The 27,068-nt window shown below is 36.4% G+C and overlaps 1 protein-coding gene across 9 annotated transcripts in view; it reads right to left on the bottom strand.

Annotated features, from left to right (window-relative positions):
• The window catches only part of MAN2A1 (mannosidase alpha class 2A member 1), a 166,124-nt gene that overhangs the window by 29,089 nt on the left and 109,967 nt on the right, over window positions 1-27,068 (bottom strand). For all 9 annotated transcript variants that reach the window (XM_036309636.1, XM_036309635.1, XM_036309633.1 and 6 more), the window contains 6 exons: window positions 26,029-26,194; window positions 24,558-24,773; window positions 23,479-23,601; window positions 20,740-20,854; window positions 6,293-6,426; window positions 2,726-2,867 (listed from right to left, as the gene is read on the bottom strand). In XM_036309636.1, coding sequence (XP_036165529.1) covers window positions 2,726-2,867; window positions 6,293-6,426; window positions 20,740-20,854; window positions 23,479-23,601; window positions 24,558-24,773; window positions 26,029-26,194 — 896 coding nt within the window. The remainder of the gene's footprint in view (window positions 1-2,725; window positions 2,868-6,292; window positions 6,427-20,739; window positions 20,855-23,478; window positions 23,602-24,557; window positions 24,774-26,028; window positions 26,195-27,068) is intronic.

The raw sequence follows: 27,068 nt of genomic DNA, 5'->3' as shown, positions 1-27,068 counted from the left end.
AAATTGTAAGCTAATGGTTAGGTTATGAGTATAAAAATTAAAAAAAGACAAGAAAAAAAGAAATCCAGTCATATTATATATTTGAGATTATACTAAAAAAAGACCCTAAAGTCTATTCATTCATTCATTCATTCATTCATTCATTCATTCACATTTGTTACTTATTAAATGATCATGAAGCATAAAGGAGCTGAACATACATAAAATATTTTAATAACTATTACTCTTACGTAGTCAAACCAACTCTTTCCTTTCTTTCTTAGTTTGGGTATCCAGATAAAATGACCAGACATTTCATTGTCATTCCTCTATATTTTAGAAGACAACTGTCTAGTCTAGAACCTTTCTTCAGGCACTGGGACTAATTGGCTCCATGCCTATGAAGACAATTAGAGTTTGATCACTTCACACCCAAATAATTACATCAATCTCTTGGCAATTACTAACTCTTCTCCCTGTCAGGAAATGTTAGTCCAAATAATAAATGACCCTAATCTAAATAGTTTTCATGTCTGTAGCTATCAAGCAGTAGGGTATCTGGGTGTCTATGGCAGGGGCTGAGGAGGGAAGTGAGAGAAGACTCATAGTTCACAATTGCTTGAGTCCTAATGACTCGACCCTGTTTAGAGCCCACCTTTGAGATTTTAAGACAGGTTTAAAAATGGATAAGTCAAGAGTCACATCTGGCACAAAGATGTTTTATGTTCTGATATTGGGAAAAATTAAGTCAACATTTACAGTTGGGCATCTATATATATAAAAGGCTAATGTGCAAAGTGTCCCCTTGGGAGTTCGACTGGGAGACAGGGAGTTCGATCGCTCACTATGATGTGCACTGACCACCAGGAGGTGGTGCGGAACATGGCAGGAGACCAGCAGCGATGGCGAGGTGCTGAGGGAGCAAGGGAAGGAGGAGGAGGGGAACCTGATTGGCCCTGATCGCTGGCCAGGCCTAGGGACCCTACCTTTGCACAAATTTCTTGCACTGGGCCTCTAGTCTTCATATAAAATTCCAGATTTCTGGGCTCTTTAAAATCTGCAGCATTTGGCAACACTGGGTTCCCTCTCCCCATGGAGACAATGTACTGGCACTATGCAGTGGCCACCCCACTGCACATGGGGTTGCTCCAGGTTGCTCAAGTTTCACCATCCAAACCAAATTTCTGACGTGAGGCCATTATTATTTTTATAACTTCATGATGTCTTTATGGGATGATTGCATGATTTTGTCTAGTACAGACCATAAGAAAAATGAGAACTAGTATTTTTTGTGTATATGTGGAAGTACAGAATGTATGCATATACCTAATATAAAGTGTCAAAGAATACATCAGGCATCTCAACTCATTTATTTGCCAAGCTCCTTAAGACACCTAGCAATTTTTTGCATGTAATGAAGGAAGAACTGATGACCTATCCTATATAATAAAAGCCTAACATGCAAATCAATCGAACGGTGGAATGACCAGTCACTGTGATGCGCACTGACCATCAGGGGGCAGATGCAAAATGCAGGAGTTGCCCCCAGCCCACAGACCCCAGGCCAGCAAAGGTGGGTGTCAGTGGGGGGCCCCCTGATCGCCCTACCAGTTGCCCCACAGATCAGCCCTGATTGCCGGCCAGGTCTAGGGACCCTACCCATGCATGAATTTCATTTCGTGCATTGGGCCTCTAGTAAATGATAATTAAAAATCCTATATAATAAGAGAGGAATATGCTAATTAGCCCTTACGTCCTGAGACGTAACGACCAAGCGCTTCACGACCAGATCACGGTTCAGGAGGAGGGTGGGCCAGTGAGGTACAAGCAGCTGTGGAGAGCTACAGGAGGAGGCAGCGCGGGGCTGGGGGAGCTATAGGAGGACGGCAGTGGCGGGGAGGGAGGAAGGGGGCAAGGGGAGCTACAGGAGGGCAGGGTAGTGGGCGGAGAGCTATAGGAGGGCAGCAGCGACCTACTGGCTAAAAGTGGGCGGCAGAGAGCTACAGGACAGGACAGGGCAGGGCAGCAAGCAAGCAGGAGGTGGAGAGCTACAGGACAGGGCAGGGCAGCAAGCAAGCGGGAGGCGGAGAGCTACAAAAGAGGGCAGGGCAACAACTATGAGGGGACGGCGGGGCGGGGGGAGCTATAGGAGGGCGGCAGCGACCTACTGGCACAGGGATTCGTGCGCAGGGTTACTAGTACGTATCATAAAAGACAAAAGCATCTCAATAGAAACTTTTCAAAAATTAATCAGTATCTACTACTATTTTCTTTCTCCATCTCATTCTTTTCTTTGGAATCATTAAAGTCATGTCTGTTACCTCTATATCCCCCTATCTGTATCATCTCTACTCCCTTCCTTCTTTTGGGTGGTGGTGCAAAAGAATGTGATTCAGGAGAGCACTTAAATTTGAACTGTAACCTCCCAGCTTTGGAACTAAGTTATCTACAGTTGGAGTTTCTGCATCCATTCAATCACAATAGCCCATTCTGCAAACAATGGGCTATCAGGTGAGGTAAATTATCTTGAAAAACAATCAGTTTCACAGAAGTTTAGGTCCTTGTTCTTCACCTAAAATTGAAGAAATCCATCATTTTATGTTATTCTCACAAAACCCAAAATGAACTAATAGTCCGGTTCTCAAAAGAAATCTGGTAAGTGGAGATGATAATTTAAAAAAGTCATACACTTGTGTATATGTGAACTGAAACTTACAAGAGCAAAAATAATCTAAACAATACATACCACTTTCCAAACTCGATACACCTAAAGACTGAGCAGAGAGTAGGGTCAAGCGGTGCTGGGCATCCTGGATATACGCCATTGTGGTCATTGGATACACATTTGCTTGAAGAGGTAACTTGTTCATTGTCATTCTAGGTTGAATCTGTAAGGTCATACAATTATATTTCTTTTAAAAAATTGAGTGATATTTACATAGGACCTTTTAAAAATTAGTATTAACTACAGATGACTTCTTCCAAAGAGGAAAAGAAAGAGCTTCGTTTCTTATTCAAGGTTAGAGCTAATTTAAAACCTGAAACATTCTTCAAAACAATATTTAAAAAAAATCACAAAATTTTCAGAAAACAATTTTTAAGAGACTTAGAACTTGTCCAGATTTTTAAAATATGCATTCCTATTTAAATTCAGAATAAATATCCTTAACAAAAGTCTTCTAGCTCTCCAATATTTGCATAAAAATTATAAGGGTATTAAGTATTCATTTCTTATCTAAATCTAACATACTGCTTTTGTAATGAATGCTAAGCATAATAGCTCTTTATCTCCTTTCAAGAAATATCTTATAATTCTTCTAAAATCAGTTTGAATAAGTATCCCAGACCTTCTCATCAAATCCTCTAATATATTACATTATAACAATCAAATGCATATTTATGGTTATAAACGATTCAATGCATACTCTTCTTGTTCAGTTTCAATGTAGATAGTTCCAAATTCTAATTTTTCTTGGTCTAGTATCTGAATGTATGAAATACAACCCCAACTTTAGTTTCTGAGAGAGACTGACAGTGCACTAAACCAGTCTGGGGCAAGGAGACTCACTCAAACATCAGGAGGAGACATCAAACAGAGACTCTGTTATCGGGAAACTTATCCACAGCACATAAAATGTCATCTCTCCTTTTAAACTCATAAAAATTTGACATGAAACTAAAGCAAAAAAGTTAACATAATAGTGAACATGTATTGAGAAACCATTAACACCAGGCACAGTGCTGGGAATTTCACAGATAAAACCTTTAATCTCCACAACTCTGCAATGTATCTTTCAGTTTACTGGTTGTATTGAACAGTGCCTTCACAAATTCATGTTCATCCAGAACCTATGAATGTGATTTTATTTTGAAATAGGATTCCTGCTGATATACTCAAGTTGCACTGTATTAGAGTAGGCTCTAATCCATTGATTGGTATTCTTATAAAAAAAGGAAAATCAGGACACAGAAGGACACCTATAGAAACACAAGGAGACAGCATGTGACTGTGGAGGCACAGATTGAAGTGATGTGTTTACAAGGCAAAGTGTACCAAGGGTGGCCTGAACCTACCGGAAGCTAGAAGAAGCAAGGAAGGCTATTTCCCTAGAGCATCTGGAGGGAGGTGGCCCTGCTGACACCTTGATTTAGGACTTCTAGTGTCCCTAAATGTGAGGGAATAATTCCTGTTGTTTTAAGCCATCCAGCTTGGGGTAATTTTTATCGCAGTCTCAAGAAATTCATAAACTAGTAAAGAAACAACTATAAAAAGGTAAAATAAAAAGCTAGCTTGAAAGAATTCTCCATTTCTCCTTTCCAATCCTGATCTTCCCATTCCAAATAACTCATATTATTTTAAAAATATATATATATTTTTATTGATTTCAGAGAGGAAAAGAGAGGGAGAGAGAGATAGAAACATCAATGACAAGAGAGAATCACTGATCAGCTACCTCCTGCACACCCCTGACTGGGGACCGAGCCCATAACCCGGGCATGTGCCCCAACCGGGAATCAAAACGTGACCTCCTGGTTCATAGAGAGATGCTCAATCACTGAGCCACACCAGCCAGGCTAACTCATATACTTTTAATAAAAAGGACATTTCAATCTCACAACTGGGTGGCTGTTACCCTCATTCCCCAAGCTGTAGGTCTAGATTTCTAGTCTTGCCCAAATATCAGTCTTTCCAAAGGTTAAAAAAGAGCTTATTTTAAAAGCAGAAATATTAGGCTATAGACTTAAAAATGATATTTTCCTATTTATTCAAATGCTTGATCTTTAAAAAGAAAATTTTTATTCATTTTTACTAACTTTTTTTCATTCATGTATACACCCACACACATACAAATAATTGCTTCTGAAAATTTTAAGAAAAGACTTTCTTTTGTATACAAAGAAATGAATCACTATAAAGTAGGGGCTTCATTTGAAAACCAAATAGCTGTAGTAAAATTAACATGTTAATCCGAAATGTATGTTGCAATTTTTATGCTTTGGAAAAGGTTTAAATTTAACTTTTGCAGGAAATTGTAAAAGAGAAAATTATCACAATTTTGTCCACTCATTCGAATTGAAAATCAGACAAAGTAAAAGCATTTGTTGTGAAATTATTTCTATTCATAGCCAGAAATTTCTAAAATGTTAATGTCTCAAAAACATGCTAATGTTTTTAATAGTATTATTTCAAAGATATGTCACACCCATTAACGCTGAGTACAGAGATTTAGGTAATAATCAAAAGAGTTTTATTAAATTAGAGAACTGACAATCTGAAAAATGTTATGAATCAATTTTCTCATTACTATTTAAAGAAAATTTTTTAAAAAAAATATATTTTATTGATTTTTTACAGAGAGGAAGGGAGAGAGATAGAGAGTCAGAAACATCGATGAGAGAGAAACATCGATCAGCTGCCTCCTGCACATCTCCCACTGGGGATGTGCCCGCAACCCAGGTACATGCCCTTGACCGGGATCGAACCTGGGACCCCTCAGAAAATTTTGATTAAATACATATCTACTCACATTTCTAAGCAGACATGTGTTTATATGCATATATACATATATGCATATATGTATGTGTAATAAGGTACACACCCTCTTCTCCAATAAAGAGAAGGAAAAAGGTTTCCTGAAAGAAAACTTTTTACTAGGTTATACATTTAAAAAAATATATAGAGCCCTAACTGGTTTGGCTCAGTGGATAGAGCGTCAGACTGTGGACTCAAGGGTCCCAGGTTCGATTCCGGTCCAGGGCATGTACCTTGGTTGCGGGCACATCCCCAGTAGCGGGTGTGCCGGAGGCAGCTGATCGAAGTTTCTCTCTCATTGATGTTTCTAACTCTCTATCCCTCTCCCTTCCTCTCTGTAAAAAATCAATAAAATATATTTAAAAAATAAAAAAAAATAAAAAAAATATATCGAATAAGCTAAATATGCACAGGCCAATTTCTTATGAGAAAAAATATGTAATCCATCAATCCCTAATGATGTTTCCTTTATATCAAATTCATATATACTTTGGCACCATGTTATTTAACATGCATAATTGTCACCAAATCTTCCTTTGAAAAAAATACATTCTTACAAGTAGATGATTTACAAAATACTCTATCAGTTAGTTAGTTGTCGTAATTTTGGAAATCTAGTTAATAAAGAACCTACAAGTATCTGTTGAAAATGTTTTATTTCAAAAATAATTTGTGACCGTAAGCCTATTTTTGAAGGGATGCAAAATTAATTGGCCATTACTATATATAAAAGTTACGCACGCACATAACCATTACTTAGACATTTAAAAGGAAAATTACCTGGTATCCATTTAGGTCTGTATAAAATCTATTTTGGCTGTTTATGTTAGAAGAAATTCTCATTGCAATCTCACGGTTATATTCTTTTCGGATGTCCACAATATTGGAAACTTCCACAGACTGTCCTTCTATTCCTAGATTTAAAAGAATATACACAATAGAAAGACATTTATTGCCCACTATTTTTAAATATACTCTCCAGAGCTCCTTCCAAAGTTGCATATATTTTTCTGTTTTCTATCTCCTATCTTTACCAACTCTCATATGCTAAACAGTGTCACAATTCACCTTTTCTTTTTTTTAACTATCATGGTAGATAACATTCATTCAGGGGCACATATAACTTAACAGAAAGATGAAGAGGTTGGTGGAGATAAATGCAGATGAAATATAACATGCAAATTATTCTCTAATGAGTTCTAGAGGATAAAGAGGACATTAAATGAGAAAAGGTCAGCTCCAATCCAGGCTAGTCCACCTCTTGTCTGCACCACTGTTCCCCAATAGAATCATTTGAGCCTACTTCTTCACCCTTCTCTCCTCACATACTGGAAATTATGAGCGGTGAAATTTATACTCTGTTGGTTCAAGATACCATATCTAGGAAAAGAGACATGATTAATAGCTAAAACTGATATTTCCATATTACTACTTTAGAGTATAATCTGGAGAGCTCCCCAGAAGTTAAAGCAATTTTAATTGAGTTTGGTATCTCTTAGGACCCCTTGTTTTTTAGTGCTTCATTGTGCCCTTTGTTATACAAAGCAGAGGACAGCTTGAAGAAGTATCAGATATGTCAGACTTTCTTTTTATTAAGCCTAAAGTGTTTACAAATTTCTATCATGCTGCTCTAACTGCTTGTCAGGTCCTCAGTGAAGCCTTGGGTCTATTTCAGAGATGCAGGGAGGAGTTATGAAGAAACACAACACTCTTAATACAGAACTAAGTGTGTGTAAGTTATTACAGGATCTTCAAAGAAGGAAAGTGATCAAAAGAAGAAAGACTGACCCTATCTTATTTCATACAGCTGAAGTTTTTTGAGATTCCAAGACACTTACTTGCCTGTAGTTGTTATTCATTACCTGCTTCTCCCTACTCCTCACACAATCTGCCACTCTGCTGATAGCCAGAACTTGTTAGACAAAGAGGGCTGTGTAAGAAAAAATGAGGAGGAGAAGGGAGCAAGGAAGACTTTTTCTAGGAGCTAAGAAGAATCCCCAGAGCTTATAGAAGGTGACAGGAAATAGTGAACGAAAAGAAATTTGAATCTGTGAGATTTGTGGAAAAGAATGAAATGCAGCTGGTCCAGGCATTATAGATTTATGTGAAAATAAACTGGAAATTATAAAGCATAAATAATGTGGTGAAAATACTAAACGGGCTAAGGATTTTCAGAATGCTTACTGAAATTCTTTTTTTGGTAGATGCTGCTCTTCCAACTCAATAATCTCAATGAGAGCTAACTTCAGTTCCTTACCATGTTCATAAAGCTATTATGAGTATGGTCTACATGAGTGGGGGGAAGGGGTGCCTTTCCCCCCTGCTTTATGGACACAGTCTGAACCACTAACCTCTGCCAGTTAAATATACATATGTATTTCCTTCTGAGAATTACCAGAAGAATCTGCCAAGACAGCTGACCCAAATATATCTCCACTACTATTGGGAAGTTAAATAAAACCACACAGAGTGACGATAGGATAACAGTATCTTCTTTGAACTCGGAAATGTATTACTGTAAATGCAAATTTCATTTCAGTATGCTTAGATTGGCCATAATATTGTTCAAAAACCAAAGGAATTGCATATTGAATTTTAATAGGCAAGCTTCTATAAATGAACCAAAAATGCTTCAAACATAAAATGCAGCACTAGGGATGACAGTACTCATGTAGCACTGGGGAAACAGAAGGTGACAAATAAACTCTAATCTACTGGACACATTAGTAGGGTTTTTAAAACTGTTTTATGTATTCTCCTCTCTAGATTGGATATTCTCTCAGGGGTCAACAGAATACAAAAATGAAATAAAGTCTTGACAAAGAAGAGTGTCATTAATTTCAAGTCATGTATCTCTGGAAAAAATTTACAGAAAACACACTTCAGAAAAAAATTAATAATTTCACATCACCTCTAGCAATAACAAATTATTTCTGTTGAGAAAATCATCTTTCTCAAGCTCAATATTATGCTCAGATCCTGTTGTGGCAACAAATCCTTAAAGCTCCTTTAAAAGGAGCATCTGTATCCATTCAAAATTCAGCAAGACATTAATTTAAATTCTATGCCCGAAAAGACTTTTAAAATAAGATCAAACTTATTATATGTATATAAATAAACCAAATAAAACTTGTCATAGTAATAAAAGCAAGGAGGTACCCCTGAGTTCTCAAAGGTAATTTATTATTATTATTATTTTTAAAATATGTGTGAGGGAGAGAGAGCGTTGTCAACTTTTCCTATTGTGTCAAGAATTCCCTAAAGAGTTCGTACCATGCCATTCCCAAAGCAGATCAGAGGATTGAGGGGAGAAATCCCTGGGAAGCAGGGGTACAGACCCAGTGGTTCCAGGGGCCTGCTGGATCCTTGCAGAATGTGGCAGCAAAAGGTATTTTAACCGAAGTAGTTCTACCTGAGCATGAATGACTAGGGCTTCAACCCTGGGAAAGGAAACGGTTAACTACTTTATAAGAGTAGTCCATGGGGGTGATAGGAAGATGCCATTTCCAGGTTAAAAAAAAAGTTCCCTCTTGCTATTAATGCCTCACATTATGCCTTAGAGAAAAGAGAATAAAGATTGTTTATCCTTATTAACATAGTCAATGCCAAGTAAGAACAGAGTCAGTCCACGGGTGAACAGCTATAACAGAGAAGCCAAAAGAGTCTTTCCTCAACTTTTTTTTTTCCTCCCTAGAACCTGTTGGCTTCTCACAAACACAGACAGTCCTACACACCATCTTTGCATTCCAGTTTTTAAGAAGGTTTTGGGCATGTGGTAGGTATTGAATCACTTGTCATGCAGAAATTAGCTGACATGGGAAATGAAAAGAATGAGGTAGCTCTCTGTCCTGACCAAGAAAGATCTGATGTAAAAGACTAATGCAGTACTTGTAGAGTATGATAAACTTTATGCTGAAAACAGACACAAACACCAGAGAATAAAACCTCAATATAACAGACTATTTTAGGCAAGGGCGTGTCTATTAAGGCTGAAGTCCATTATATAATAAAGTAGGTTTTCTGAATACCTATGTTAAGAATTTGACAAATTAGTTAGTTTACATGTTTTTACTTATGTAGACATGTTTGTTTAATAAAATTAAACATGTTTGAAAAGTTTACAGAAAAGTTTTTTACCTGTATTACTATAATTTAAAATTTATACTGAATAGGTCTAGTAAATGTGTGCATTCACCAGTCACCATGAGTGAACAAATGCACATGGCTGGGGCTAGGCTTAGAGCATGTGGGAACATCGATGGGCACGCATTAAAAATGCTGCAGAAAGTCATGCCACACGACAACAAAACCAATTACCTCTCGAGATGAAGTGTGATCATGTATTAATCATTCACCGAATACTGTTTACGAGCAGTGACTCTTGGATTGAAATATGTAGGCTATAGTTGTAGACATGTAATATTTATTTACGTCAGTGAAATTACCACAATGTTTTTTTCCAACATATAGCCTACTCGCTAAAATTTGCTAAAAATAACAGTGAATTAATAACAAAAAAATAACCTGTTAATTTAATTATAAGCAATCTTGGTTAAAAGCATTTTAAAATTAACATGGTGTTAATTTCCACATATGATATACAGACTAGAAATTCTGTCCATTAAATTCAAAGTCCATTAAATCAAGGTCCGCAAAATCGAGTTTACTATATTTTTTACAGGTGTGTGTGTGTGTGTGTGTGTGTGTGTGAGAGAGAGAGAGAGAGAGAGAGAGAGAGAGAGAGAGAGACAGAAAGAGAGCACAGGAGAGGACAGGTGTTACCTCTCCTGAGTAGTGGACAGAGGCCAGGCATAGATTCCAGAGAAATTTTACCTTAGATCTGTAGTGTGTGAAATTTTTTTTCAAGAGTATACATATATATTATTTGTATTTATATACATAAAAATAATTCTGAATCATTTTTAAAAGAATATTTTCTAAGAAGGGGGGGAATGAAACTAAGTAGACAAGGGGTTGGGTCAGGGTCAGGCTAGGCCAGCCGTGGGCAAACTACGGCCCGCGGGCTGGTTCCGGCCCGTTTGAAATGAATAAAACTAAAAAAAGACCGTACCCTTTTATGTAATGATGTTTACTTTGAATTTATATTAGTTCACACAAACACTCCATCCATGCTTTTGTTCGGGCCCTCCGGTCCAATTTAAGAACCCATTGTGGCCCTCGAGTCAAAAAGTTTGCCCACCCCTGGGCTAGGCCCTATCACAGGGAACATGGTTTAGGGGTGCAACAGCCTCAGGATCTTCGATTTACTCTCAAAATGATCTTGGTCCCTTTAGAGACATCTCCTACTGGGTGGCTCAGGAAGGGGTAGACAGAAAAGAAAGGCCATCACCTTCTTGACTTGGTTGCTTAGCAGCAGTCTTAAGGAAACCAAGAAGGGTATTCTGATAGTGAAGAGAAAAACTGGAGGACAACTCAGATATACACCCTATATTTGAAAGAAGAGGTGGAGGAAACATCAGTGAGGGTGAAAATGATTCAGGAAAGGAATGCAGATGGAAAGTCTGAGGTTAGGGCTCTATGCTGCAACTGATGGTCTTCGGAGAATCTTAGGTGTCATTTTCTCTGCACAATCTACTGTCTTAACCATTATCCTATATAATAAAAGGGTAATATGCAAATAGACCGAATGGCAGAACAACTGAACAACCAACCAAAGAGCAATATGCTAATGATATGCTAAGGCTGCTCAATTGCTCACTATGACATGCACTGACCACCAGAGGGCAGATGCTCCAATCGGTAGGTTAGCTTGCTGCTGGGGTCCAGTCAGTTGGGACTGAGCAAGATGGGCCAGACACGCCCTGGAGCCCTCCCATAGTCCCTCCCCGGCCCAATCGTGCACCGGTGGGGTCCCTCAGCCTGGCCTGAGCTCTCTCACAATGCAGGACCCCTCAGGGGATGCCAGAGAGCTGGTTTCAGCCCGATCCCTCAGGCCACTCCCCTTGGGAGGGCACCAGACGCAGGGCTCATGTCTGGTGAGTGCTGCTGCAGCAGCACGAGCCTCTCCCAATCGGGACTGATTGGGCACAGCAGGCACAGTGGGGCCAGGATGAGTGGGAGCAGAAGGTAGGAGCTGTAGGCAGTGTTGGACTGCATGTTTCAGCCCAATCCCTGCAGGCCACCCAGAGGGACCCCACAAATACAAATTCGTGCACCAGGCCTCTAGTATTATTATAAAATCTACCTGTAGAGCCTAATTCAACTCACACCTGTAGATTCTCAGTTGCTCCAGCCCTCTCAACCTTTCCAGATCACCTTACTCTAGCAATTTTGAAATACAAAGTACACTTCCCAACGAATATACCTGATAAATCAGACTCCATCTTCACTATACTCAAAGGGTTATAACAGTGAGAGGCAGCATTTTGGGAAAAACACCAGAGCAAAAGAGAGCCTCATTCAAGCAAGAATCAAATACTATTTTAGTGGCGCTCAAAGTGTAATTGGGACAAGTCATTAGACCAAGATGGAATTATAACAGCAAGTGGCCCACACTCACCAAAGAAAATGAAAAGTAATGATGAGAAACAACTGTAAGAGAGGTGTTTAAATCTGTAAACAAAAGTTCAACAGGAATTTGACATTAAGATATAAAATAAGTCCTTAGAAAAAACAACTAAGATTGAAAACAAGGTTTCCAGTAAGTGTCCTTAAAATGTGGGCTCTTGGGTCTGGCTGCAGTGGCTCAGTTGGTTGAGCATCATCCTGTGCACTGAAGAGTTGCTGGTTTGATTCCTGGTCAGCGCACATGCTTGGATTTTGGGTTTGATCCCCAGTTGGGGCATGTGCAAGAGGCAGCCGATTGATGTTTTTCTCTCTCTGATGTCTCTCTCTCTCTCTCTCTCTCTCTCTCTCTCTCTCTCTCACACTCTTTCTCTCTTTTGCTCTCTCCTTTCCTCTCTCCCTCCCTTCCTCTCTCTAAGCATGCCCTTGGGTGAGGATAAAAAAGAAATGTGGGCTCTTGGGAAAAATGGAACCTTGTTATCTATCTAATTGTTTTCCTAATCCCTTTTCTTCAAACCTGTGTCTGAACAGAGGTGACTGAGTCATCACCACTTTATAGTAGAAATAGCACAAGTAGCAAAAAAAATAGGGGCTTTAATTTTAAATATCCTCCCTCCAACTTTGAGAGAAAATTTTTTTTATTTAAATAATCAAAAATATAAAAAAATTTTCCCACTATGTATTTATTTTTGTGACATTTTTGTGAACTTATCTAACTTAACTGGGAGTTGACACTTATGTTATGAATGCTTAGTTCAGCACATATACTTGAATAACAATTCTCACAAAAATGATAAATTAAGTAGGTCAACATAAAAATGTTTCTAAAAATCAAATATTATCATGACTATATTTTTAAAATATTGTACTCATATCTGAAAGTACCAAGAATAAAAATGATAATAATTCCCACAATTAGATGACCTTTCCCTCCATGTTGACTTAGTCAACTTATCATCCATTATACGATCTAATTTATCCTCTGAGGTACCTGCTGATTTCCAAGTCTGTAAATATTCACATTATTTCTCCACAAGTGAAAATTTCAACATCTACTTTCATGAATACAAATTTTGGCAAATTTAATTCCAAGTCTCAAATTTAAGAAAATTATGATGGATCACTTTGTTTTATTTATAAAGCCCCAGATAAATAACCATCACTACTTATTGATCTACTTGAAATAGCTAGACACTAGTCAACATATTTTAAGCTTTTCATTTCAATAATTCCAACAATCACATAAAAGTAAATGCATAATAGGGATGGTATAGAATTTCCATCATATTTTGCAAATTTTAGTGAAAGGTTATAACAATTAGGTATGACATACTTGAAGGACTAATAATTAAGAAATACACTACAAAATTGGGAAGCTACCTTTGTTTTTTCTAGTAAACACTGATTTTAAGAAACAACAGGGTTTTTTTTGAAACTCTGATTTAGAGGAAATATCTGCACTGGTTACATTTCTTTAAATTAAAGAAATGGTCTAACTGAAGCCTTTTCTTGGGAGGTGAATAAAACAGCTCACAACCCCAGAGATTTCTATACCTTCCCCACCATCCAGGCATGGGCTGGCCTAGGACAAGGGAAGGAAGAATGCTGGAATAATCAGGATAGTATGTCCTCACACACTCTGACAGTCATTCTGAACTCGCCTACTTCCTGTTCTCCCAAACATGGTCCTTTCCAAGGCACTTTGTTAAGAAGTGTGGCTTCCATATATTCTCACAAGATGATCTGCCTGAAATGGGCCTGCCAGAGGCATGGGTTCTTTCTTTTCTTGTTACCACACTTTCACTCAACTTACAGAAAAAAAAAAAAAGGCAGCAATAGCATACCTCTCATCCACCTTAATTAACTCCAGTGAAGATTGAACAGAGACATTTTGAAAAATATTTAAATATAAAGAAAAACTAGGTGTCAACTTAAAAAATACGTAATGACAAGAGTTCTTCAAATTCTTACAGGGACAAGGGAATTTTATCTAACCAAACCCACTTCATGCTTCATGATAGCCTTCTTCCTTTTTGCCCATTCAAGTGACATTTCTCTAAGACCTAGCATCTTAACAATTCAATTCCTTAAAAATCTTCCTCAACTCTCCCAACCCTCAATGATGACTCTCTTGTAACACTTGCAGTCTAACTCATCTGGTCACACATCCTCTTAAGGAGATACAACACTAGTGAGTGCCAGACTTTATGTTAACTCAGTTATTCCTCCAACACTCCTATGAGGTAGACTTTGTTATTGTCAGGATAATGAAATCAAGGCTAGATAGTTAATAATCTGCACAAGATTATACAGCTGGTAAGCATCAGAACTGGGATGGGAATTGGAATTGAATTGTAGGTTGGCTGACTCCAGAGCCTGAGATCTTAACCCTGTACTTTCCCTAGGTTTCCTTTCCCTGGGCCCTTTTGTACACATTTGTGGGGGATGTTATTTCCTTGCTAAGAGGATGTGCCTTCAATGCAGCAGCTGCTGTCAAACAGTCCCCAAGATAATCTCTGAGTTCTGAATTTGTGTAACTAGAAAGTGCTTCTAGTTCCTTAAAATAACCTTCTCTTTCATGCCTGTAGGGAATAATCAGATTCAACACATAGCAACTTATTTCAATTTTTAAAAGTTCCAATTAACAGAAAAAAAAATCCTTAGCAGTCAGTTGCGTGATATTCCAAAAATGTCTTAATTACCTAAGCCTGCCTACCCATAACTTACTGAATACTTTTTACTCTTAAATCAAACTAAATATGGAATGTAGTCCAGGGGATAAAATGAGAGATTGATTGCAAACCATTTTAATATCCTCATGAATCTTTTTATGGAAATAAAACAACTTCAGTGAAGCTCTGAGACCTTGTTTACAAGTCGGAGGACCCAAGGGATGGGACCCCAGATTCAAGTGACCTCAGAAGATGAATTTAGAAGCAGGGGTCAAGCACCAGAGAGCCTTTATGTGACATTAAGTTTTGTGAAAACTCTTAAATGGTTCTACCTAATTGGCCATCTAGTCTTTCTATAGTTTAAGTAATGAGGTCCATAGTTTGCTTAGTGGTGAAACTAAGGATTCGGATCTCTAATTCCAATGTGATTCTCTTATTTGTTTAACTAGATGAAGTTCATTTTGGTTCTCTAAAAGTCAAGGGTCATACTAGAATTCATTTGGGTTATATATTCAAAATAGAAAAAAAACTAAACAAACTCGCTTTGCTAAATATGCCCATGCAAGGAAAATACAAGTCATTTCAGTTAAAGGAAAGTTTTTTCTTCTATACTTTTTGATGGCAGTTCATTATATTTTACTTTCAGGCTACTTGCTTTCTTTTAGCAAGATCCATTACATATAGTACCCTTATAATATGTTGGAGGAAAATAGGCAAAAGTATTGTATTTAAGATATTTCTCATAAGGGGTGAAACATACAGACTCCCTCACAAACACACACCTACATAGGAGAACACAGTCCTGGGGGGAGAAAATAAACCCTGAAGGTACATATTATAACAAATCTAGAACCTAAACTTCATGCCAATGAAAAGTACATGACACATTGGTAACCCACAGCAACCCAATTCTTCAAAATGGCTGTTGATGTCAGAAAACTAGGGCACCAAAGTCTAATAATTACAGCTCTGAAGACAAATGAAGCCACAGCTAGCAAATGTCACTTACTGATCACTGTGTCACCACAAGGCATGTATTTTTTGTGATGGTACAATATCAGATATAACACAAGGGGATACAGGGGCATCTGCTTGTATCATATTCTACCTTCCAATCCATGATTAACAACAAAAGCTAAAGTATCCTATTTGGCAACATTTAAAGCTTCAATTTAATGAAAGATGATTACACTACAAGAAAAATTAACCCCCACCTCTCTCATATTTTCCTCTGGAAAAATGTCATTTGTCAGAAACTAAATAATCTTTTAGAAACCATGAAATAGTTCCAAAAGGTCATTCATTAAATTGTGGTCTCTGTGAAATAGATTTAACTTGACATAAGGCAAAGCATTATGTTTCATTAGAAATCTCTAAAACCACTCTGATCTTTTGGAGCTTTAAAAGCTAGTGAATTTCCTCTAATTTAATATTTCTCAAAACCTTTTGAATGTAATGTCTAAAAGATAACGAAAAGGTAAACACAGTGCTTTTTAATAACTTAGGTGCTGTTAAGAAAAAACTTTAAACTGTGCCTCTTATTATTTCCATCATCCAGAGAGAACATAAAAAAACTAAAGTTAAATAACAAACTAAAAACAAAATCAGCAGGTGGGTTGAACCCAGGCCCCTCTCACCTTAGTTTGTTTCAAAATCAGTAATAATTCTTTGATGGCTATACCTAACTGACCCCCTACTCTTTCTATAGTTAAAGAAAGTGAGTCTTACATCCTATATAATAAAAGCCTAATATGCAAATCGACCGAACAGAACGACCAGTGGAACAACTGGTCACTATGATGCCCACTGACCACCAGGGGGCAGATGCTCAACGCAGGAGCTGCCCAATCCTGCAGGCTCCAGGCCAGCCAAGGATGGTGCCAGCAGGCGCGCCCCCCCACCCCCCGCCCCCATCCCTCTGCCTGTCATCCAACAGATCGGCCCTGATTGCCGGCCAGACCTAGGGACCCTACCCATGAATGAATTTCATGCACCAGGCCTCTAGTAGTTTATATAATTTGGAAAATGTTGTTTGATTTTGTTTTCTCCTGAAGCTTAATTTAGACAAAAGTTACTTTGGGGGAGAGAAGAGTCAAAGAATAACTAAAAGAGAGATTAAGAAATGTAAGGATATTTAGTCAGGTTTTCATTACTTTAGTCTTTTAAAAGAACACTTCAAGTAAGTTAAATTTGACACTCAATAAAGACAGAAAACCCATAATTTTAATTCATTTTGGTTTTTTTTTACCCTTATTGATGAAATAATAATGACTTTTGTATAATTAACTGGTTTAGTAAACTAATATAATTATGGTATATAATCATAAAACAGTAATAGACTCTCTATCCTAACCCCCATTTCTTTCTGGATCATAAATTTGGTACTAACAACAAACAGGCTATAGTCATTAATACTTATCCAACTAACTGCATCTGTTCAGTTTAAAGGAGGCAAAATTAGCATATATTCAGAAATAGTTAAATAAGTTAAATTTGAGGATATGTATTTTTGTTAACTGAAAAAATATTAAGCAAAAACCAATCTATGAAAGCATGGAAGTTAGCTGAAGTTTTCTTTGTACCTGCTAGAAAGATGAAAAGCCTTATTCTGTCTTTGCATTTTTTAAAAAATATATTTTATTGATTTTTTATAGAGAGGAGGGGAGAGGGATAGAGTTAGAAACATCGATGAGAGAGAAACATCGATCAGCTGCCTCTTGCACGCCCCCTACCGGGGATGTGCCCACAACCAAGGTACATGCCTTTGACCTGAATCAAATCTGGGACCCTTGAGTCCGCAGGCCGACGCTCTATCCGCTGAGCCAAACCGGTTAGGGCTGTCTATGCATTTTGATCTATCACCCAGACGCCTGGTTTACATGAAGCCGAAGTTTAAAACATTGAAGAGCTTTCAAGTATTTGTTCATACATTTGCTTTGGAGCAGCATAATCAAACCCCTTTCAGGTAGTTTGAACACCTAGAGAGTCGCCCATCCTGAAGACTTCACATCTCTGTTGTAGGTCTTAATTAGTGATCTCATTAAAACCCCAATGAGTCAGGATCAGACCACCTGAGCCCTTCTGCAAAGGTATATGAAAGGAAAGGACATATGGAAGTGGGTCACAAAAGCTACTGAGAAAAGGTATTATGTTTCCACAATTGGGCTTATTTTTTCCAGGAGGGAGACTTGTAGAGACTGGTTCAAATACAAATATGGGGGGTATACAGCTTATAAGAAAGTCTTTTAGTGATCTGGTAGCTCCATCTGCCACCAACTAACTTCATGTTGGAAAAGAAATGCTCTGGGTTTGACAGTTATATACGCCAGTTTCAGGTTTCAATCCAGGCAAGTATAGTGAAACTGATCTGGAGAGGTGCTATGTCAACTTCATATTATATTAACTTACTTGTCATTTCCCACAAACTTTGGAGCAGTGGTTCTCAACCTTCTGGCCCTTTAAATACAGTTCCTCATGTTGTGACCCAACCATAAAATTATTTTCGTTGCTACTTCATAACTGTAATGTTGTTACTGTTATGAACTGTAATGTAAATATCTGATATGCAGGATGGTCTTAGGCGACCCCTGTGAAAGGGTCGTTCGACCGCCAAAGGGGTCACGACCCACAGGTTAAGAACAGCTGCTTTGGAGACTTTCTGCTTTCAAGCCACAAAAATAAAGTATCAGGGGGGAAATGTTTCAATTCAAGTTTATTCCAACCACTGAGATATCCAGAGGCAATCTGAGGTCTGCATATTTATTTATTATTATTATTTTTGTTATGTAATACTTTAAGTGCCTTATTCAGAGAGCCAGCACTGCCATCATGGAGGGCCAGTTAAAATCTCTTCCCTGCTACTCAGCTGCTGGGCATTTCCAGCTGCCCAGTTGGGAGAAAGGAAGAGATGGGGGGAGGAGAAAATACAAGCACTCAGTTCTAAAGAGTGGTCCTTGGAATAAGTACACAGACAAGTCAGAGCCTATTAACTTCCAAAGTGACCACTGAAGCAAGATAGCAAGTGACCATAGCAGTAAAAGCAGGCCTTCTAACATACAGAAACCACTCTTTGAGACCCAGATCCCCTGAACAACTCAAAAAACTAAGACGTTGCAGTGAAGGTCACAGAAACAAATAAAAGCAAAACAAGTAAGCAAATACACTTGAGAAGTTGGGATTTTCTGATGTGCAGCTTCAGCATTCACTCTGAGATACAGCCTATCACTAAATAGAACTGATGCAAAACAGTGGTAAACTGAGCTTGATGGCACAAGCCAGCATCAGTGTTACCAGGTTATACTCAAGAAAGGACATTTCCATTAAAAAAAAATAATAGTTTTAAGCAAATTTAAAAGCAGGTAAGTATATCTCCTGTATGCTAACGCTATTTTGTACCCAGGAAGTGAAACTTTTGGCTGTAGCTGAAAATATAATTTTAGAGCGCTAGATGTTAAATAATGGCTTATATAAAAGTACAAGGGGATGGTTACAAATATTATTTCTGACTTACTAGCGGTTTGGGGAAAAGATTATTTCAGAACTACAGACTTATAGGTAGCAAAGTAATTGCAGATAACTGTAGAAGTCACATTTAGGACACAAAGTTAGTGTCTAGTATAAATTTTCCCACCTTCTAGAAGACCTTTTAGTTCTTGATGTAACCTATGAAGCATAAGTTATTCTGAGAACATATCTCATTATATCACATGGGAAACTATGTCAATACCTGAAATTCTAATAAAAGGCAAACCCTCTGATGGTGGGGGCTGGGAGTGTTGGGGAGGATTGAGCAAAAAAGAAAAAAAAAGAGAGAGCTCATGGACATGGACATGAATGTGGTGATTGCAGGGGGTAGGCGGGTGGGAGAGGGCATAGAGGTGATAAATGGTAATGGGAAAAATAAAATAAAATACATATTTAAAAAGTTGTTTAAAAAGCAAAATTAAATTTAGACACTGAAATTAGACAATTAAACTTCAGCTAAGAAAGTCCCTGAACATTGCATGCCTTTCTGCTTCCCCATGATACTTAAAAACTAAACAGTGCTTGCCTATACATTTTATCACTATTTTGTATAACGCTTTATTGTCTACCTGTATGAAGACTCAAAGGAAAGTATTCTTCCTTTCTTGTTTTTTTCAGCTTAGTTAACAGCAAAGAAAAATTTAAAGTGGCATTTTCATGAGGTCCTTTTCTAAGAGAGTTGATAAATGGTAAATGGCCTGGCTATTAGGATGAAATCTGTATTTGGAAAAGTACTCTATCCTAAAAACACTGAATTAAAAATCAATTGACATGATATCAGATAATATTATAATTCTGAGAGTGTTTGGGAACCACAACTCCATCTAGATCCTAAGGAAGGATTAATGCTAATGCCCACAGTTAAGTTCCTAAAGGGATCAAAGGCTATTTCTATCACTTGGTTAATAAATATGCTTCTTAACACTGTCCTAAAAGTAATAAACAATTGCCTGATCTCATACTCTAACAGCTGAAGAGTAGTGAACAAAGAGAATTAGTTTAGAACATTATTTTAAAGTTAAATTCCAGTGATGCATGCTATTGCAATATATTCTACATTTAAGGCAGTGTGTGCGTATATGTGTATGTGTGTGTGTGTGTGTGTGTGTGTGTGTGTGTGTGTGTATCAGCCATAGCTGACATAATTTCCATTCTATAAAATAAAATAAAATAAAATAAAATAAAATAAAATAAAATAAAATAAGCTACACTGTTTTTAGATCTAAGAAATAAAATTGAGCTCATAACTAAGACATATGTGACAGTAGGAATGAGAAGACATACAGAAAAAAGAACATGTATATGTAGGGTAGAGTTAAATGTTTTACCATTTTTTATTATCAAAGGGTAAATATTATATTTAAATCATACAGTAGGTAGGATGTGAAGATGATGTTTAGACCATTTCTAAAACCCAATTTCTAATTTATTAAAAACAACACAAGAAAAGCAAGGAATCAAGAACCATTACACATATATCACAACTGCATTTCTCTGTTTTCTTACCCTGTATGTTGTACAGTCGGACACTATGGGTAACATGTTCAAAAAAGCAAGTTACATCCGAATAAAACCTTCCACGTTGTACTCTGACAAGGGGTTGGGTTGTGTAAACATAAGGCTGAAGAGAAAATGACATTTTTAGAAAAATAGTTTGGCTTTTAACTTTTCTAAAAAATGTTGATTATAGTTTCCAAAATGGCAAATTCATATCACCTGATATTTTCAATTTTAAGTGAAAAGCTTACAAAGTGAAAATCTTACAAAATCTTACAAAGAAAGTGTAATATGCATTTGCTATAAAATTAATTTGCATTATACAATAACTACTGAAAATAAAAATGTTACAACTTGATTGGTCTAAATTTACAAACATTCCTTCCAGCTATAAAATTTCTGATTAAAGTCCTTCTCTCTTGTCCATGTGTTACTTATTAAAGAAAGTGCTCGTTCTGCAGCAGTGACATTTTTCCAGGCAAACGTTTATTATAACCACGGCCCCCTACTGTTCCAGGGTCAGGCAGGTGGCAAGGATGACCACAGGGAGTCATCTAAACAAACAGGAAGCAGGATTCAGAAACACAGTTTAATCACAGTTAGGTTTACTACCCTATAAATACACTGCCTTTTACTTGAAAGAGCTAGATGAATATAAAGCAAACTTATAAACTTGAAAAAGCCCCACTGATTTAGTTTTCATTACTTGGAATCTACATTCAAGAAAATATGGGACTAATACATAGAACTAATGTGAACAAATTTAAAGCATTCATAGAGTTATATTTTCTTAAGTATTACACACCCTAAGTCCAACAACAGTATAAGAAGCTAGGCTTGCAATGTGAACTACTTAAATAGCATAAGATTTTCAGAACTATGTAATTTTCTTCCAAATTTACCTCTTTGGCTAGAGAAAAATGTTCTGAAATTAATATGATGCTTTACCTAATGAACACATAGCTAGAAAGTAATGGAGGGGGCTGAAACCTGGGACAGTGATTTCTGGGCCCCCGCTTTTTTTTCTGATATATCCAACTGCCTCTTTCCCTGATGTGCTTTAATTTTATCTTCTAACCATATGATAGTCTCTTTATCCTTCTATCTAACATTAGAGTTATTTAAAAATAAAATAATTTTAAATAAATTAGTTGCTATGATCCATGTACAATATTTCATAGCACAAATATATGAATATACAGTGACTACACTTTGAATAATTATTAATTCAGTGGGTTAAATCTGTAAAGAAAGAAGCATCAACTGAGCTATCAAAAAATGTATGTGTATATATATTTATATATTTATTTTTAAAGTACAAGACAATCAAAGCAAATTGCCTATTCAATGACAAAAGCTGATGAGAAAACATGGGCTCACTGCACATCCTGAAATGCCTACTGTAAGCTGTACTTTACCTTTAATTCCTCACTAATTTAAAAAACTAAAAACAAACAAAAAACTAGAATCCTTAGCATGACCCACATAATCCTTTAAAATCTATATTTGATTTCAGTTAGCAGACTTTTCTAAATTATAGAACAAAAGTAACTTTTTCAGGAGATAGGTTCCTAGGCAACAAAATATGAAGAATATTTAACTTATTTTGAAGTGCAGAAAGCAAGTGTAAGTATAAAAGCAAAGGAAGGAAATCTAAAAAAAAGAATATGGAACTGACTACACAAAAATTAAAAAGTACCTTAATAGAAAAATAAAATAAAAATTAACCATTTAAATAACACATTGAGAAAATTGTGCAATATATATGAAAAAGGATTAATTTTATCATATATGAAGATCTGTAAGTTACACCAATAGAAAAATGGCCAAAGAATTTAAGTAAAAACTCACAAAAGAAATATGAAAGGTAAATAAATGTATAAAAAAGTTTAACCTCACTAATAATCATAAAAATGTTAACATTAAAATATTTTTCAGCTATTAATATAGGTAAAGTTTTTAAAATGGCTAATTCTCAGTGCATGAAATGGTATAGAATTCAAAAGCTATTCTCAAAAAACACTGATGGGAGTGAGCATGCACTCTTTCCAGAGAGAAAAGTAGTATGTATCAAAGGCCTTACAAGGTCTCATCCACTAACACAAAATGACTCTTCTGGAAAGTTATTCTCAGAAAATAATCAGCATTGCACAAAAATAATGTTACAGGGAAAGATTATCACAATGTTACAATAATGAAGTATTGGTGGAAAATGTACATATACAGCAATAGGATTTTTTTTTTTTTTACATATGCACAGACACTTTTTCTTTTTTTTGGGTGAGAACAATGAAGCTCTACTTTCAGCAAATTCCAATTATACAATATAGCTATCACCATGGTTTAAATCAGACCTTCAGACCTATTCATCTTATACTAAAACTTTAAAACACAACAGTGTACATTAAAATTGTGTTTTAGAAACCTATACCATCAGATTGTGAGCACTGTTACAATGAAAAATATGTAATGCAGTAAGACAAAACCTGAAGATGGTGGAAAAGGGGTATGTATAAAAGACAATTATACATCACAATATTGGCATTGGTTTCATGGGCTTTTATGAAATAGTTGATAAATTTTATTGTTTTCTGCATTTTAAAAATGTGTCAAAATTTGCATATACTACCTTTTCAGTGAAGGGTGGGGAAAAGGGCATTATTTTTTTTAAAGTACTAAAAGTTATGAAGAAATATGACCCAGTGGCCAAGCTATTTTTCTACAATAACTCAGCTCACCAGCACTTACTTTGGCTTCCCCATCCGGCAAGAAGAGGTAGGCACCACTTTTGTCCTTTTTACTTGTGGTTCCATACCATGAAAATTGTACTTTTACCTTATGAGGTTCACCATCTTCTTTATTTATCATTTCCTAAAGAGAAAAAATTTAAAGGCAACTCAGTATTAAGATACTAATGATGTTGCATCTGGTTCCACGTGTATGTCAATTTAGTAAGTTACCTCAGGATAGATTTAAAAATGCTAATAGTCTCTAATATTCACAATTCTTGGATGAACACTCAAAATGTTATACTTAACCTTAGAATTAAAAACCTTCACAATCGGAACAAAAAGTCAAAACACCCTTTTGTAAAGAAAGAGATACACAAATTAAAATACTGAGACCAGTACTTCTCCAATCTTCTGTAGTGGAGAAGAAGGCTTATTTTTTATTTCCAATATGCATGAACCAATATTTTTGTAAAGTACAATAAAACTGAATTACTAGAAAATTAAATTTAAAGTAATATACCAAACACATACTCAAATCTTTTATAGATTCAGTAGGCATAAATTGACTCTGTCAAATTGTTTTCAGATTTTTCTAGACATTTCTAAAGAGTCACTGCTTCTACACTTTTGCGGACCAGTTACAAATAGTTCACAAAGGAGCATCAGCCACAAACCATACTTGTGAGGAGCGAGTGGTCACGAAGACCACAAGAAGAAGGTTCACAAAGCTCATTCACCTTTTCTCTCAGAGTATTTGCAAAGTTCTTTCCCCTTTGCATAAGTAATCTCTACACATTATAATAAAACTAGAGGCCTGGTGCATGAATTTGTGTATGGGTGGGGTCCCTTGGCCTGGCCAGAGATTGGGGCTGATTAGGGCCCGTCTTGCCCAGTACTGACCAGGCCGATGGGGGCTGGCCGCAGGAGGTTGGCTGTGGGAGCGCACTGACCACCAGGGGGCAGCTCCTGTGTTGCGCATCTGACCCCGGTGGTCAGTGAATGTCATAGCGATCAGTCGACCAGTCATAACGGTCGCTTAGTCTTTTATATATACAGATAAGCCTTTCATGTATTTTAGAACTATTCAGAACGTACCTCCATAAGCCCAGATTGACCAAACTGAAGCTTAATAAAAGAGTTCTCCAGAGTTATTTCTTCAGCATTTTTCATATTCTTCACATTGAAAATGCCTTTATTTTCTATGTTACCATTATACAGGACATACTCAGCTACATGTGGATATGAATTCGATGATTCCAAAAGTGTATACACTTGCAGTCCCAATGGTGGCATCTGTGCTAGAAAAGAGATCTTTAAAAGATAGAAGAGGGAATTTATTATAGAAAAATGTGCTCTATTGAAAGAAAACACATTTATACTTGTGGTGAAAAGAACAAGCTAATTCTAAAAATATGTTTTGATAACTCAAGGGTAGAGTATCAACATCTCAGTTTATCCAAGTAACCTAATAACTTTAAATTAGTAGGACTATCAGACATTGTTTTCACTGAATAAATGAAATCATGTGACCATTCTCAACTGTCTTACAGTGCTCATCAATGTTCAGAGGGGGAAATTCCCCATAACAATAAGGGTTTACTACAAACAATGATTTTTTCCTAATTACTAGGATCTTTTTACAATACTATATTTCAGTAAATTAAACAGAAAAATGGGCAATGTAATAATATAAATATTAAGCACATTAGTTCAGTCAACACCAGCCACCCAATGCCTGGGATCTAGCGGATACTGAACAAGGTTTAGAGGATGCACATACTGTAAGACAAGACCTTCTAGGAACTACTGTTCTATTTTCTAGATGGGGTGTTTCCTGTAATATCTTACCAAAATTTGTATCATACTTTTCATTTCTACTTAAAGGATTCTGAGTTTATTAGAGCAGCTAGCAATGGCTTTTGACAAACGGAAGTAAATCTCTTTTAGAATTCCTCACTTATGGCTGTGTCTTCAGAAGTAACAGTTAAAACTGCACTCCAGACTCTAAGATTTCAACCTTACTAATGATGTTGGGGTTTAGTTTCATGTTGCTTATTTTAAGAAATCCCCTTCCCTGTCTGTTACTTGGTCCAGATTTTCCCTAATTATACCTTGGAGAAGAATCATTTTAGAAAATAACTCTTTCATGATCTATGTCTCTCCTTTGCAATAAAAAAATTAAAAGTACCCAAAGTTATGTAGAAAGGTGGAATATACCTCAATTTTGATATGCATAATTATCATTAAATTGAGTTAGACAACAAAAATATCCACATTCTGTAATGATTACTTCAGGAAAAAGTTACAATATACATGCTTACAAAGATATACAATATACATGCTAATATGAACTAACAGAATATACATACTAATAAATGTTCTAATATTTTGGGAAACACAGAATCTATTTTCCTTGTGTCATTTAACTGGCCAGTTAAACCCCCTGGTAAGTACAATTTTAACCACTTCACACACAATGACTGGACAGTTCTAGGAGTAATGTATACATATATAAACTAGCCATACCTTTTTAATGATGCCTCTAAGTTCTGTGGCAGAAACATACCTCATAGGCTGTTTGCGAAATAGTAGTGGCTGTATTCCAAACTGCACTCATCTGAATTTTCACAGGCTTTCCCGAAGCAGAGGACACTTTTACTGTGGGGGAACTCACACAGACTGAGACCAGTGAGGTTCGTTCTTGCTCTGAAGGATTATAGACCACAAGATACCTGCAAAAACAGCTGCTTCACTATTGTGGACTCAAAATACTTGCAGTTCTTTAATGCTATTTGTAAACTCTCAGCTCATAGATAGTCATAGAGTAAACATGTGGAGAAATTACATAGAACATTTTGGTGAAACTTTTGGAGAACATGCAATTTCATCACAACAAATACTGTACAATACAAAGGGTAATGAAACAATGGTTCACTTTCTCAGAATAAAATGTTATACAAATAGAAGCCATTAATAGGTTTGTAATAAAGTTATTTTCATGTCCCAGAAAAATTACTGATATACATATGATCTGTCTCAAAGGATTAATTCTATACATCTAATATCTTGGTCCCTGCCTAATCTAGCTGAATTAAAGAAATATATAAATTATTTGTAATTTAACCATAATTAATTTCAACTAAAATTCTAACATTCATTTAGACCACTAAAACAGCAAAAAATGTATGACTATACGTGTGGAATCACATAATTCACACATATATTTTAAACACACAGGGCCCTTATATCCAAGAGACTTAGTTCTGAAAAAGATATTTGAAATCAATCTACTTAAAATAGGGGATAAAATTTTATAATAAGTACTGGCAAAATATTTGATTGGGACTTAGCTAGAGAAAGGAAAATAAAAACTATTAAATAATTTTAGGCAATATTTGCCACTAGTGTTATTTTTAGAATGAAAAAAAAAATGAACTGAGTGGGGTTTTGGTCAGAATTTTTCCAACAGTTTTTATACTAGTACATTATGACATCCTTTCTATAACATTTGTTTTTACAGGATGGTCCTAAACATAGCTATATTTATTTTTTAAAAAGTCAAGGACTTCATCATTTTTCCTAAGTCCTCTCTCCATTCTTCGATAT

This window comes from Myotis myotis, unplaced genomic scaffold (assembly GCF_014108235.1).
Source record: "Myotis myotis isolate mMyoMyo1 unplaced genomic scaffold, mMyoMyo1.p scaffold_m19_p_5, whole genome shotgun sequence".
Taxonomy (NCBI): domain Eukaryota; kingdom Metazoa; phylum Chordata; class Mammalia; order Chiroptera; family Vespertilionidae; genus Myotis; species Myotis myotis.
The sequence above is the reverse complement of the archived record's forward strand: the minus strand, read 5'-3'. Positions and strand labels throughout refer to the sequence as shown.